Below are 15,515 nucleotides of genomic sequence, written 5' to 3'. Positions count from 1 at the left end.
CTTCGTGCCCTGGAGAGGAGAAGATGATACACTCAGAGACATAAGACATGTCTTATGAAGTCAGGGGAGTCAGAGAAGAGAACATGACCGGACCTTTCAGCTGTGGACACTAGGATGAGGGGTTGACAGACATGAGCATCCTCTGTAAGGAGGTTGCTGACTACACGTGGGTTCACATTCAAGGCCCATCACTCCTATAGCCTCCTAAATATGCCATCATAAATGTCCTAGCATCTACCACTTCCTTCATAGAGTTCCTCTCCCATGCCCTTAATATTTCTCACAATATAAAGGAAACCCATAGTTCCCACATTCCCAAGCTTTAAATGTGCTCCTCTATTGATAGAGTCAAACTTCCCAATCTTTCAGATTCCTTTCCATCTAGACTTTGAAGACCCAGTCAAGTTTTCCTTTGACACTAATGTTTGTGAGGACTATCAACAATCAAGGCTCCATTGTGAAAACGTCAGAACACATTGTGAAAATGTCAGCATGAGGCTGAAGCATCAACCTGGACCACAGAGTTTGAGAAGGTAGGAGATTGCTAACTCAAGTGTACACATACCAAGAGAACAAATCAGGAATCATGGAGGTCAGGTATATAAGACATAACAAAAGGAAATGAATAAATCTCTGATAACTGACTCTAAATAAATAGATATTCATGAACTGAGAGTCCCACAATTAACTTCACACTCAGTGGTGAAAAGATGAAAGCATTTCCTCTAAGATCAGAAACAAGACAAGGATGCCTACTCTAACCACTTTTATTCAGCATATTATTGGAAGTCCTACCCACAGCAGTCATAGAAAAAAACAGAATTTTAAAAAATCCAAATTGGAAAGGAAAAAGTAAAACTGTCACAGTTTGTAGATGACAGGATACTATACATAGAAATCCTAAAAATGCCACCAAAACGCTACTAACACTCATCATCAATGAATTCAGTAAAGTTGCAGAATACAAAATTAAGATACAGAAATCTGTTGTATTTCTACATACTAACAATGAACCATTGCATTTACACACACTGACAATGAACCATAAGATGGAGAAATTAAGGGAACAATCTCATTTACAACTGTGTCAAAAAGAATAAAATACCTAGGAATAAACCTGCCTAATGAGGTAAAAAACCTGTACTCAAAAAATTGACAGTGATGAAAGAAACTGAATTCAACACAAACAGATGGAAAGATATAATGTGTTCATGGACTGGAAGAATTACTGCTGTGAAAAATGACTATACTGCTCAAGGCAATCTACAGATTCAGTGCAATCCTTATCAAATACCAATGGCATTTTTTAAAGAATTTAAAATTTGTATGGAAACATAAAAGACCCTAACTAGCCAAAATAATCTTGAGAAAGAAGAAGAAAGCTGAAAGTATCCACTTCCAGACTTCAGACTATACCTCAGAGCTACAAAAATCAAAGCAGTATGGTACTTGCACAAAAACACACATACTTCAAAGGAACAGCATAGAGACTTCAGAAATAAACCCACACACCTATGTTCAATAAATCTATGACAAAGTTTGCAAGAATATATAATGGAGAAAAGACAGTCTGTTTAATAAGTGGAGCTAGGGAAACTGGACAGGTACATGTAAAGGAATGAAATGAGAATATTTTCTCACACCAAATACAAAAAAAAAAAAAAACTGAAAATGAATTAAGACCTAAATGTAAGACCAGAAACCATAAAACCTTTAAAAAAAGAACATAGGTAGAACTCTCTTTGGCATAAATCACAGAGATTTGAGGAGTCTCTCTCCTAAGGCAGAGGAAAGAAAAGCAAAAATAAATGAGAACTTACTAAACTTAAAAGCTTTTCCAGGAGTTCCTGTTGTGGCGCAGTGGTTAACGAATCCAACTAGGAACCATGAGGCTGCGGGTTTGATCCCTGCACTTGCTCAGTGGGTTAACGATCTGGCATTGCCATGAGCTGTGGTGTGGGTCACAGATGCGGCTCGGATCCCACATTGCTGTGGCTCTGGAGTAGGCTGGCAGCTCAGCTCCAATTAGACCCCTAGCCTGGGAACCTCCATATGCCGTGGGTGCGGCCCAAGAAATGGCAAAAAGACAAAAAAAAAAAGCTTTCCAACAGCAAAGGAAACCATTGACAAAATGAAAACAACCACCTATTGAATGGGAGAAAATATTTGCAAATGAGATGACTGATAATGATTAATGTGTAAACAGCACAAACAAAAACAAAAAACCTAATTAAAAATAGGTAGGAGTTCCCACTGTGGCTCAGACGTAATGACCCTGACTAGTATCCATGAGGATGTGGGTTTGATCCCTGGCCCCACTCAGTGGGTTAAGGATCCAGCATTGCCCATGAGCTGTGATGTAGGCCACAGATGTGGCTCTGATTTGACTTCTACCTGGGAACTTCTATGCCACAGGTGTGGCTCTAAAAAAAAAAAAAAAAAAAAAGAGTAGAAGACCTGAATTGAAATTTCTCTAAGGATGATATATACTTGGTCAACGGGCACATGAAAAGATGCTCAACATCGCTAATCATCAGAGAAATGCAAATCAAAACTGCAATAATCTATCACTTTGCTTTATTAGAATGATTATCAGCAAAAAGACCACAAATAACAAATATTGGTCGGGATGTAGAAGAAAGGAAACCCTCATACGCTATTAATGGAATGTAAATTAGTGCAGCCAATTTACAGTGAAGAGGCTCCTTCAAAAACTAAAAATAGAACTATCATTATGATCCAGAAATTCCACTCCTGGGTGGATGTGTATCTGAAGAAAACAAAAACATAACTCGAAAAGACACATGCACCTCAATGTTCATAGCAGCATTATTTATATTAGCCAAGATATGGAAGCAACGTAAGCAGCCATCAACGGATGATTCAATAAAGAATATGATAAGGACTACTCAATCCTAAAAAAAAAAAAAATGAAATTTTGCCATTTGCAATAACATGGGTGGACCTGAAGAGTACCTTGCCCAGTAAAATAAGTCATATAGAAAAAGATAAAAGTACCATATGTTATTACTTGTATGTGGAAACTAAAAAATGAAACAAACTAGTGAATATAACAAAAAAGAAACAGACTCACAGATATAGAGAATAGACTAGTGGTTACCAGTGAGAAGATATAAGGGGGAGGAGCAAGATAGGGATAGGGAATGAAGAGGTACAAACTACTATTTATAAAATAAATAAGCTATAAGGATATATTATTATACAGCACAAGGACTATAACAAATATTTTATAACAACTATATATGAAATATAATCTATACAAATTTTGAATCACTATGTTGTACACCTAATATAATATTGTAAATCAACTATATCAATAAAAATTTTTGAAAAAAGGTGGTATATATATATATACATGCACACACAGTGGAATTTTATTCAGTCATAAAAAGGAAGGAAATCCTGCCATTTGTGACGACATGGACAAAACTTGATAACATTTTGCTAAGTGAAATATGTCAAACAGAGAAAGATAAATATTGTATCTCACTTAAATGTGGAATCCTAAAATAAAATTTAAAAACTCATAGAAAAAAAGATCATATTTGTCGTGGTTACCAGAAGTGGGGAGTTGGGGGAGGGGGAGTTGGATGAAGTTTCTCAAAAGGTACTTAGGATGTAATTTATGTGATGACTAGTTAACAGTCATCATGGTGTATCTGAAAATTGTTAAGACAATAGATCCTAAGAATTCTCATCATAGGAAAAAACATTATTTCTTTTTTCTTTTTGTGTGTATATAAGATGTATGTTAACTAAACTTGTGGTAATCTTTTCACATTTGTAAGTCAAACGTCTATGCTGCAGACATTAAATTTATACAATGCATATGCTAATTATATCTCAATAAAACTGGGGGGATCTCAGCTAATAAATACAGAAGAAATAATAAAGTGAGAAATCACCATTTTTCCACCTTTAAAATAAAGAGTTCCTAAATAATCCAATGTGTTACCCTACTCAGGCTGCCTTAACAAAATACCATGGACTGGGTGGCCTAAAAATAGAAATTTATTTTCTCACAATCTGGAGGCTGGAAGTCCAAGATCAAAGTCCAAACCAATGAGGGCTGGTTTCTGATGTTTTTCCCCTTCCCCAGATAACAGATAGCCACCTTCTCACTGTGTTCTCACATGGCCCTTCCTCTGCCTAAGAGGGAAGAGAATTCTGGTGTGTCTCTTCTTATAAGAATACTGCTTACAGGATTAGGGCCCCATTTATAACCTCATTTAACCATAATTACCTCCCTAAAGACCCCGTCTCTAAATGCAGTCTATCACATTACAGGTTAGGGCTCAAAACATAAATGGATGGGTGCACAATTCAGTTCATAACATTCAGTAAATATTACATAAATTGTATCAGTAGTTTAAAGACTTCACACAAAGAAAACACCAGGCATAGGTAATATCATATCAAATATTCAAGGAGCAGATTATTATGATCATGTTCGAAGTCTTTCCAAAAGAAGGTAAAGACATTCTTAAATGTGTTTTATGAGGATAGTATACCTAATATCAAAACCAGACAAGAATAGCAGACAAAATAGGAATTAAAAGCCAACCTCTCCTATGATTATAGGTTAAAAAATTCTAAACTAAAAAATTCTAACCTCAATCCAGCAGTGTTTTTAAAATTACCATACAACTCAACAGAAAAAAAAAATCAAAAAATGGGTAGAAGAACTTAACAGATATTTCTCCAAAGAAGACATTGGATGGCCGACAGCCACATGAAAAAAATGCTTAACATCACTAATTATTAGAGAAATGCAAATCAAAAATACAATGAGGTACCACCTCACATCAATCAGAATGGCTGTCATTAATAAGTCTATACATAACAAATGCTGGAGAGGATGTAGAGAAAAGGGAACCCTCCTACACTGTTGGTGGGAATGTAAATTGGTACAGGCACTATGGAAAAGAGTATGGAGGTTCCTCAGAAAACTAAATACAGAACTACTATATGATCCAGCAATCCCACTCCTGGGCATATATCTGACAAAACTTTCATTCAAAAAGATACATGCACCCCTATGTTCATTGCAGCACTATTCCCAATAGCCAGGACGTGGAAACAACCTAAATGTCCTTCAACAAATGAATGGATTAAGAAGATGTGGTACACAAAAACAAAAAACAAAACAAAAAAAAAGGAGTTCCTGTCATGGCTCAGTAGTTAACAAATCTGATTAGGAACCATAAGGATGTGGGTTCAATCCCTGGCCTCACTCAGTGGGTTAAGGATCCGATGTTGCCATGAGCCATGGTGTAGGTCACAAACGCAGCTCAGACCTGGCATTGCTGTGACTGTGGCGTAGGCCGGCAGCTGTAGCTCCAATTAGACCCCTAGCCCAGGAACCTCCATATGCCACTCGTGTGGCCCTAAAGAAGACTATATATATATATGGTACATATACACAATGGAATACTACTCAGCCAACACTACACAATGGAACAAAATAATGCCATTTGTGGCAACATGGATGCAACTAGAGTTTCTCATACCATGTGAAGTAAGTCAGAAAGAGAAAGACACTTATATATGGAATCCAAAATATGGCACAGATGAACCTATCTATAGAACAGAAATAGACTCACAGACATGGAAAACAGACTTGTGGTTGCCAAGGGGGAGGAGGAGGGAGTGAGATGGACTGGGAGTTTGGGGTTAGTAGATGCAAACTATTACATTGAGAATGGATAAGCAATGAGGTCCTACTGTATAGCACAGGGAACTATATCCAATCATTTGTGATAGAACATGATAAAAGATAATGTGAGAAAAAGAATGTATATATATGTATGACTGGGTTACCTTGTCGTACAGTAGAAATTGACAGAACATTGTAAATCAACTATAATAAAAAAAATTTTTATCATGACCAAGTTTGGTTTATTTATAAAATATTAACATTGTTTTCACATGCACCAATGTCACTTTAACATTAACAGATTTTTGGTGAAATATACATGTATTGGTGAGTATGTGTGTTTGTATATATATCAAAAAATATGCAGGAAAAGAATTTAGATAAAACAATATTCAGGAGTTCCTGTTGTGGCTCAGTGGGTTAAGAATCTATCTAGTATCCATGAGGATGCGGGTTCAATCCCTGGCCTTGCTCGGTGGGTTAAGGATCTGGCATTGCCATGAGCTATGATGTAGATCTCAGATGCGGCTGGAATCTGGCATTGCTCTGGCTGTGTCATAGGCCAGAAGCTGGAGCTCTGTTTGACCAATTTCCATATGCAGTAGGTGTGGCCCTAAAAATAAAAAAAAATTCAATATTCATTCATGATTTGTATCAAACCAAGAATAGCAAGGGAACTCCCTAATCTAATAAAAGATTTCCACCAAAGGCCTTCAGTAAGTATCATTCTTTTTTTTTTTTGTCTTTTCTAGGGCCACCCCCCGATCCCCGCATATGGAGGTACCCAGGCTAGGGGTCTAATCAGAGCTGTAGCAGCCAGCCTATGCCCCAAGCCGTGTCTGTGACCTACACCATAGCTCACAGCAACACTAAATCTTTAACTCACTAAGCGAAGTCAGGGATTGAACCCTCAACCTCATGGTTCCTAGTCGGATTCGTTAACTGCTGAGCCACGAGGGGAACTCCAATACCATTCTTAAAAGTGATGTGTTAGAATTTGTCTCTTTGAAATCAAGAATGCCTCCGTCACAGCTTCTAATCAATGTTTCATTGGAGAACAAGTCAGCATGTTTTTGGGGTTTTGTTTTTTATTTTTGATAGAAACACAAAAAATTCTGTAGATAAATTTTTAGAATAAGAGAGTTTAGCAAGCTGGGTGAGTATATCAATAAATAAGTAAATTTCTTAGCAATAAACAGTTTAAAAACTTTATAATAAAAATGTCATTCAATAGTATTGAAAAGTATAAATAGGGAAGGCACTTGACAAAAGAGGTCAAGATATTCATAGGGAAATTTATATAAAAGACATTGAAAACAACCTAAATAAATGAAGGCATTGCCATGTTTATTGACAGGAGGTGGCCAGATTGTAGATTTAAATCCCTCCAAATATTTAAAGTTCTTATAATCAAGTATTAAGAAGGTCTGGGGGGAGTGAAGATCATGTGCTACTTCTAAAATTTACATGAAAGAGCAAATGGTTTTTGCATGTTTTTCCACAGAGCAGAGACAAGCCATCATTAATCATCCCTCTCTGACTTTCTGGTCCACAGAATTGGGAGCATAATAAAATGGTTTTTGTTTAGTCATTCAGTTTGGGGTGGCTCTTACAAAAAGGAGATAACCAGCATGTCCTTCACTCATAGAGGACATTTTCCACATCTTCTTCCCCTTCTAGGTCCTTGGATCCACTGAGTCACAGGAATGATCACTGCAACACTCTGTACTCCCAGATCCCGGACCTCCTCCCCAACAGTGATGTCCTCATCTAAGCTACAGCTGCCTCTCTTCAGTTGACAAAAAAGGAAGAATTGCTCCAGGATTTATTGGCCACCTGAGTGGACTTTGGATGAGGAACACACAGAGGCCTCATCTTACCATCCCTCCAAGTATCCCCTGAATTCCTCTCAGGATTGTCAACAGGCAGGGCACTGAGCAGAGCAGCAGGTCACAAAGTCACCATGCCAACCTTCCTGTCCATCATAAGGGACATCACAGGGAATTCTGCCTCCTTGGGGTGGGGGACAGGCTGCACAGGTAGTGGACCATCCCTCAGGCCAGCCATCTTTGCCTCTTCTGCCCTGAGGGAAGATACCAGGGGGAGGCTCACAGCGCGCCTTGTTGAAAGGGCTGGAGGGGCTGAGAGCCCTGGGAACGGGCAGAGGCAGCAGAGGCCGTGGCCCGAGGTGACCTGAGTGGCTGGTGGCCAAAAAAATGGGGAGGGGTGGACTTGTCATGCCGGGACCCACACTCTTCCTGCTGCTGGTGCTGCCACCTCCCCTACTGAGCGCAGGGAGCTTCCAGCACAGTGGTCCAGCCTGGAAAGACCTCCACCGCCTCACTCGGGACTGGGGAAATCTCTATCGCCACCTCATCCAGAATGAGGGAACTTTCCAACATCTCCGTGGCCCAACCGCCTGGCCCCAGGAGAACCAGGAAAAAGACAAGAATTCCTGCCAGAGCACATATGACCTCTACTTCATCTTGGACATGTGAGTGGCCCTTCTGCCCTTCCCAGCGCCATTGAGTGGTGCTGTCTCTGCTGTCAGTATGGGCAAGACTTAAAGGGACACCAGCTTCTGTGAGGGGAGAGGGAGGAGTAGTCTTGGTCAAACCCAAGGAACAGAACTCTGTGGCCTCCTTGTACTGAGAAGGAATTCCCTGGACATTTGTTTCTTGGTACTTTTTCTTTGGGAAAGGAAAATGGGCCACCGTAGGTTTCTGGATGGCTCTCAACTTGGCTTGGACTTGTGATCTCCAAGGGGCAGGTGATTGCTAGGAGCTATCTTCTCAGCAGTTGTGAGAAGCTCACTTTGGGTTTGGAGTTGTGCTTGGTTTTTTGCTTTGTTTTTACCACATGACCTCTATTTTTGCCCAGCCCCAGAGTGTCTTCTGTTGAGCACCCTCATGCTGTCACTGCATAGAATGGCCTTTGCTTTGTTGTTTCTAAGTTTTGCTTCTTTTTTGATAACTTGGAGACACATGTTACAGTTCGTGCATACTTTCAGAGCAGTTTGGTCTGTCTAATTTTGTCCCTGGAGAAACTGGGCTGTGCATTAGGCACTTTCTGTGCATAAAAGAAAGAAAGGAAGCATGGGTCCTCAGACTGGAAAGATTGCCTTGTTTCCATTTTCAACTTCTCTGAGGCATTGTGAATAAACATTATATATTTAGTAGTAACAATGGTATGACTTCCAGTATCACTGAAGCCCTTTACATTATACAACCCAAAGTCTTTTACTGCACATCTGTCATCATCAAAACAACCCTGGGCTATAAAGCAGGGAAAGTATTTGCATGTGTGATCTCCTGGAAAGGGTGCTGGGCTCCCGGGAATTGGGTGAAGTAAGCCCAGAGGCTGGTGTGGGTGACAGAACTCAGGTTTCCTATGTTGCCCTAATTCTAGGATCCAACTTGCACTTCCTCTGATTCCTCTTATTCTTTATGGAGACTGATGACTGGGGGGATGTGCCCCCCAGTTCCCCAACTTCTAAGCAAAGGCAGCAGAAGTGGGAGCACCTTGTTAGCTAGAAGAGAAGTTTGCTCCTTACTTTCCAGTGGAGGGACTGCTGAGATCCCCTGGGCACGGCTTGTCTGGTTGCTCCTTAGCACAGCCCAGGGTAGTAGTGATTCCGCTCTTGGGCACTAGGGTTGGGGATGGATGAGCATGGTGTGGGGATGACAGCCTCTTTGGGTCAGTCTTTCCAGAGAGTGGCAGTGACTCCAAAGTGTCCTCTCAGAGCTTCTGTTACAGTGCCCTGCCCACACCACTGGTCTCTGCGGTCAAACCCATAGCTTATGTGCTTTGGTTGGCAGAGGACACTGAAACTTGGATCCACTAAGCAATAACTCCCATTCATCTCTCCCCAGTCCTTGATAGTATCTATCCTATTTTCTGTATCTGTGAATTTACCTACTCTAGGTACCTCATACAAGTGGAATCAAACACTAGTTGGCCTTATTTTGTTTAGTAGGCTTATTTCACTTAACAAAATGTTTTCGAGGTCCATCCATATTGCAATATGTATGAAATTTTCATTCTTTTATGGTTGAATAATATTCCATTGCATATATATACCACATTTCCTTTATCCATTTATCTGTTGATAAGTACTTGGATTGTTTCCATTTGGGACCTATTGTGAATGGTGCTGCTGCAAACATTGGTGTGCATGTATCCACTTGAGTCCCTGCTTTCACATCTTTTAGGCATATGCCTAGGATATACTGTCCTTTCCCACATAGGTTTGCCTCAGTATCCTTGTCAAAAGTAAGTTGAAAACACATATTAGGCTTTATTTCTGGGTTCTTAGTTTCTTTCCACTGTTCTATATGTCTGTCCTTATTCCAGTACTACACTATTTTTATTATTATAGCTTTGTAATAAATGCTGAAATAGAAAATGTGAATCTGCCAACTATGTTCTTATTCAAGATTTGCTTTTAGCTATTTGAAGTCCCCTGAGATTCCATATGAATTTTAGGGTGGATTGTTCAATTTCTGCAAAAAAAAAATTGCTTTTGAGATTTCATAGAGATTGCATTGAATCTGTAGATAACCTTAGCTAGTACTGCCGATTTAACATTATTGAATCTGCTAACCCATGAATATGTAATGTTGGCTGATGAAAATGAGCTAATTCAAAGAAGGAAAATTTTAGAATTTTATTTGAGCCAAATTGAGGATTATAATCTTGGAGACAACTCTCAGAAGCTCTGAGAAGAGTTCCTGTGAGGATCCAGTGTTGTCTCTACAGCAGCCCGTGTTCAATCCCCACCCTGGCATAGTGGGTTAAGGATTTGACACTATTGCAGCTTGGCGTAGGTCACAGCTATGGCTTGGATTAGATCCTTGACCCGGGAACATCTGTATGCCATGGGTCCAGCCAAAAAAAAAAAGAAGAAGAAGAAGAAGCAGTTCTGAGAACTGTCCCACCTGCCAGGAGCTAGATATACAGTTTTATATATTTTTGAGATAAAGAAGCAGGTATCATACTGACAGGTTAACATTATACATAGAGTTCATCAGAGAAGTTTTGGCCAAGTATGCACATAACAGAGTGAGCCTTTAGGTCAATGTGATTTCCCTGGCAGGATGGAAAAAAAAAATTGATCTTGATCTTAAAAATAGCAATGCTGGCTGGCACCAGAAGAGACCATTACACTCAAAAGTGATTACATCCTGCTGCCTTGAGGAGGTCTGAATAATGTATAATATAGATGCACAGTGCATATTTGGGAGAGGCCCATCACAAATTGGGGGCAAGTTATGGGTATTTCAATTCTTAGTTTGATTATCCCTCCATAGAAAAATGTATGATTTTCTTTATATATGTATGTTTTTCCAATGACATATATTTTAAATTTTCTTTCATCAATTAATCTAGCTTTCAGTGTACTAGCTGTTGCTCCCTTGATTAAAGTAATTACTAAGTATTTTATTCTATTTGATAATACCATAAATTGAATTCTTTTCTTAATTTCCTTCTTGGAATGTTTATTATTAGTATATAGAAATATAAATGATTTTTATACATTCCATATCCTGTAACTTTGCAGAATTTCTCTACTAATTCAAATATTTTTTGTGAAATCTTTAGGGGGGTTTTACATGTAAAATTAGATTATCCAAGAACAGCAATATTACATCTTTTTATTTATTTTTTTTTTTAGGGCCACACCCACAGCATGTGGAAGTTCCCAGGCTAGGGCTCAAATCCAAGCTACAGTTGCTAGCCACAGCCACAGCCACAGCAACTCAGGATCTGAGCCACATCTGCGACCTACACCACAGCTCATGACAACGCTGGATCCTTAACCCACTGAGCAAGGCCAGGGATCAAACCTCCATCCCCATGGATCTTTGTCAGGTTTTGCTACTGCTGAACCATGACAGGAACTCCCCCCCACCGCCTTTTTTAAAATTTATATGCCTTTATTTCTCTTTCTTGCCTAATTGCTTTGGCTATAATACTATGTTGAACAGAAGTGATGAAAGAGGGCATCTTTGTATTACTCTTCATCTTTGGGGAAAATCTCTTAGTCTTTCACTATTGATATATTAGCTGTAGGTTTTATATATATTGGCTTTTATCACGTTTTTCATAGAAATTTTCTTTTTTTCTTTCTTTCTTTTCTTTTTTTTTTTTTGGTCTTTTTTTGCCTTTTCTAGGGCCGCTTCCTGCTGCATATGGAGATTCCCAGGCTAGGGGTCGAATCAGAGCTGGAGCTGTTGACTTACGCCACAGCCACAGCAACTTGGGATCTGAGCTGTATCTGCAACCTACACCACAGCTCATGGCAATGTTGGATCCTTAACCCACTGAGCAAGGCCAGGGATTGAACCTGCAATGTCATGGTTCCTAGTCAGATTCATTAACCACTGCGCCATGACAGGAACTCCTCATAGAAATTTTCTCTATTCCCAATCTTAGAGTTTTTAGGAAGAAAGATTTTAGATTTTATCAAATTATTTTTCTACATCAGTTGAAATTTTTGTGTAGTTAGGTTTATTCAATATGTTAATTCTATTAATTACATTCTATTCTATTATTTACATTGATTTTCGTATGATGAACTATCTTCGCATGGTGGAAATAAATCCTACCTTTTAATATGCTACTGAATTCAGTTTGCTAGGTTTTTTTCGTTTATATCCATATGGAATATTAGTCTGTACTCTTCCTGTAGGGTTTGGCTTTGGAATCAGGGTAATGCAGGTCTCCTAAAATAAGTTTGAAAGTGTTCCCTCCTCTTCAATTTTTTGGAAGAGTTTGAGAAGGATTAGTGTTAACTCTTCTTTAAATGTTTTGTAGAATTAATCTGTGAAACCATCTGGTTGTGGACTTGTCTTTGTTGAGAGATTACTGATTACTGGTCCAGTCCTTTTCCTAGTTATAGGTCTATTCAGATTTTGTTTCTTAATGATTCGGTTTTGGTAGGTAAGTTTGTTTCTTGAAATTTCTCTATTTCATCTAGGTTATCTATTTTGTTGGCTTTATTTATTTATTTATTTATTTAGCCACTGCAGCAACAGAGTAACAACACCAGATCCTTAACACATTGTGCCACAGGACAACTCCTCACTTCATTTTCTGATTTCAGTAATTTGAGTCATCCCTCTTTTATTTAAATCAATAGATATATAAAGATTTGTTGATTTTGTTGGTCTTTTTAGTGTACCAATTTTTTATTTCTCTATTTTTCTATTCTGTATTTTATTTATCTCTATTATTACAACCTTATATATTTCCTCCCTTGTGCTAGTTTGGGTTACTTTTCTTTTTCTAGTTCCATATGCTGTAAAGTTAGTTTATCAATTTGAGATTTTTCTTCCTTTTTAATGTATTTGTTTACAGCTACAAATTTCCCTCTCAGTTCTACTTCCATTGTATGTTTTGTTTTTATTTTAATTTGTCTCCTGGTATTTTCTAATTTCTCTTGTGATTCCCTCTTTAACCTATAAGCTGATTAAAAGGGTATTGTTTAATTTCCATGTATTTGTGAATTTCTAGATTATTTTCTACCATCTACTTCTAGCTTCCTTTCATTGGGGTTAGAAATGATTTCCAGTTTTTGGATGATTTCCAGATTTTAAAATTTTTAAGAAACGTTTTGTGGTCTAACATGTAATGTATCCTGGAGAATATTTTTTTCCCTTTTTTTAGGGCCACACCTGAGGCATATGGAGGTTCCCAGGCTAGAGATCCAATCAGAACTACAGCTGCTGGCCTACACCACAGCCACAGCAACGTCATATCCGAGCCGCATTTGCGACCTAACCAGGGCTCACAGCAAAGTCGGATCCTTACCACTGAGCGAGGCCATGGATCAAACCTGAAACCTCATGGTTCCTAGTCGTATTCATTTCCACTGCACCGTGATGGGAACTCTCCTGGAGAACATTCCATATGCACTTGAGAAAGATGTGTATTCTGCTGTTTGGGGGAAGAGTGTTCTGTACATTATATTTTAGGTACAGATTGTTTATGATGATGTCCACATCCTCTATTCCCTTATTTCTCTATTTTCTTATACTCTGTCTGGTTGTTCTATCCATTATTGAAAGTGGGGTGTTGAAGTCTCCAACTATTATTGCAGAACTTTCTATTTCTTCCTTAAGCTCTGTCAATATTTGCTTCCTAAATTTTGTTTCTCTGATATTTAATGCATATCTGTTTAGAACTATTTTATCTTCTTAATGACATGACCCACCTGTAATTATGTAATGTCCTTCTTTGCCTTTTATAACAGTTTTTGTGTAAAGTTACTTTGTTACTTATAGTATAATCATCCCAGCTCTCTTTAGGTTTCTCTTTGCCTGGAATTTCTCTTTTCATCCTTTCATTTTCAATCTCCCGATGTCTCAACATTGAAAGTGAGTCTCCTATAGACATCATATGGTTGCATCTTTAATCCATTATGGCTGTCTATTCCTTTTTATTGGAGAATTTAATCCATGTACATTTAAAGTAATTACTGATAGGGAAGGAATTACTTCAGACATTTTGCTGTTTGTTTTTTGTAGTCTTCTAGCTTTTTTTTTCCTCCCTAATTTTCTCCATGTCTGCCTTCTTTTATGTTTGGTTGATTTTTTTTTTTTTGGTAGTGATGCATTTTGATTCCCCTTTCACTTTCTTCATGTGAAAATATCTTCCATATCTATTAAAAGTATTTTCTTTTGGTTATATGGTTATTAATGATTACAAATTAATATTCTCTCTTTTTTTTTTTGTCTTTCTAGGGCTGCACCCATGGTTTATGGAGGTTCCCAGGCTAGGGGTCAAATCAGAGCTGTAGCCACCGGCCTACACCAGAACCACAGCAACTTGGGATCTGAGCCATGTCTGCGACCTGCACCACAGCTCATGGCAACACTGGATCCTTAACCCACTGAGCGAGGCCAGGGATCGAACCCGTGTCCTCACTGATGCTAGTAGGGTTTGTTAACCACTGAACTATGACAGGAACTCTGTCTCATTTTATATATGTAATTTTTCCTGATTTCCTTTCTTTCTTTCTTGTCAAAAATTATTGTTTTTATTTAAATGTGTTTGACATACATCAAATATATTTAGATAGCACCTCTATTACATCTCATAATTATTATTTCTTTTTTGTGGTGAGAATAATTAAGATCTAGTCTTTTAGAAAATTTGATGGTTATAAACAACATTTTCTATATTCACTAAACTGTGTGTTAGATACCCAAAATATACTTGTCTACTAGTTGCAAGTTTATACCCTTAAACAATACCTCTTATTCCCCCAAGCCCCTGGTAACAATCATTTTACTCTGTTTTGATAAGTTTGGCTTTTTTAGATTCCACATATAAGTATGATAGCATATAGTGTTTTTCTTTCTCTGCCTGATTCATCTTACTAAGCAAAAGGGCCATCAATGTGCCATAAAAGGCAGAATGGCCTTCTTTCTCATGGCTGAATTATATTCCATTCTATATACATACAACATCTTTATTTACTCAACTTCTTTTTTTTTTTTAAAGTGAAGTGATTTTTTTAATTTTTTTATTTTCCCACTGTACAGCAAGGGGGTCAGGTTATCCTTACATGTATACATTACAATTACATTTTTTTCCCCACCCTTTCTTCTGTTGCAACATGTTTACTCAACTTCTGATAGGCACTTAGGTTGTTTCTATACCTTGGCTATTGTGAATAATCCTGCAGTAAACATGGGGGTGCATATATCTCTTCAATATCCTATGTTTCTTTCCCTTTAGAAGTATACCCAAAAGTGGAAATGCTGAGTCATGCAGTAGTTCTATTTTTAATTTTCTCAGGAACCTCCATATTATTTTCCGTGCTGGCAAAGCA

General features: G+C 38.2%; 2 protein-coding genes across 4 annotated transcripts in view; both read left to right on the top strand.

Moving 5' to 3' along the window:
* LOC125116976 (mucin-2-like) overlaps positions 1-7,495 on the top strand; it is a 95,905-nt gene extending 88,410 nt beyond the window's left edge. The window contains 2 exon segments of the mRNA XM_047762669.1: positions 370-533; positions 7,358-7,495. Coding sequence (XP_047618625.1) covers positions 370-533; positions 7,358-7,451 — 258 coding nt within the window. The 3' untranslated portion in view covers positions 7,452-7,495.
* A 398-nt stretch (positions 7,496-7,893) lies between these two features.
* The window catches only part of ANTXRL (ANTXR like), a 35,861-nt gene continuing 28,239 nt past the window's right edge, over positions 7,894-15,515 (top strand). For all 3 annotated transcript variants that reach the window (XM_047762490.1, XM_047762491.1, XM_047762489.1), the window contains exon 1: positions 7,894-8,171. In XM_047762490.1, coding sequence (XP_047618446.1) covers positions 7,894-8,171 — 278 coding nt within the window. The remainder of the gene's footprint in view (positions 8,172-15,515) is intronic.

The sequence above is a fragment of the Phacochoerus africanus genome, chromosome 15 (assembly GCF_016906955.1).
Source record: "Phacochoerus africanus isolate WHEZ1 chromosome 15, ROS_Pafr_v1, whole genome shotgun sequence".
In the NCBI taxonomy this organism is placed as follows: Eukaryota; Metazoa; Chordata; class Mammalia; order Artiodactyla; family Suidae; genus Phacochoerus; species Phacochoerus africanus.
This window is presented reverse-complemented; position numbering and strand designations above follow the sequence as displayed.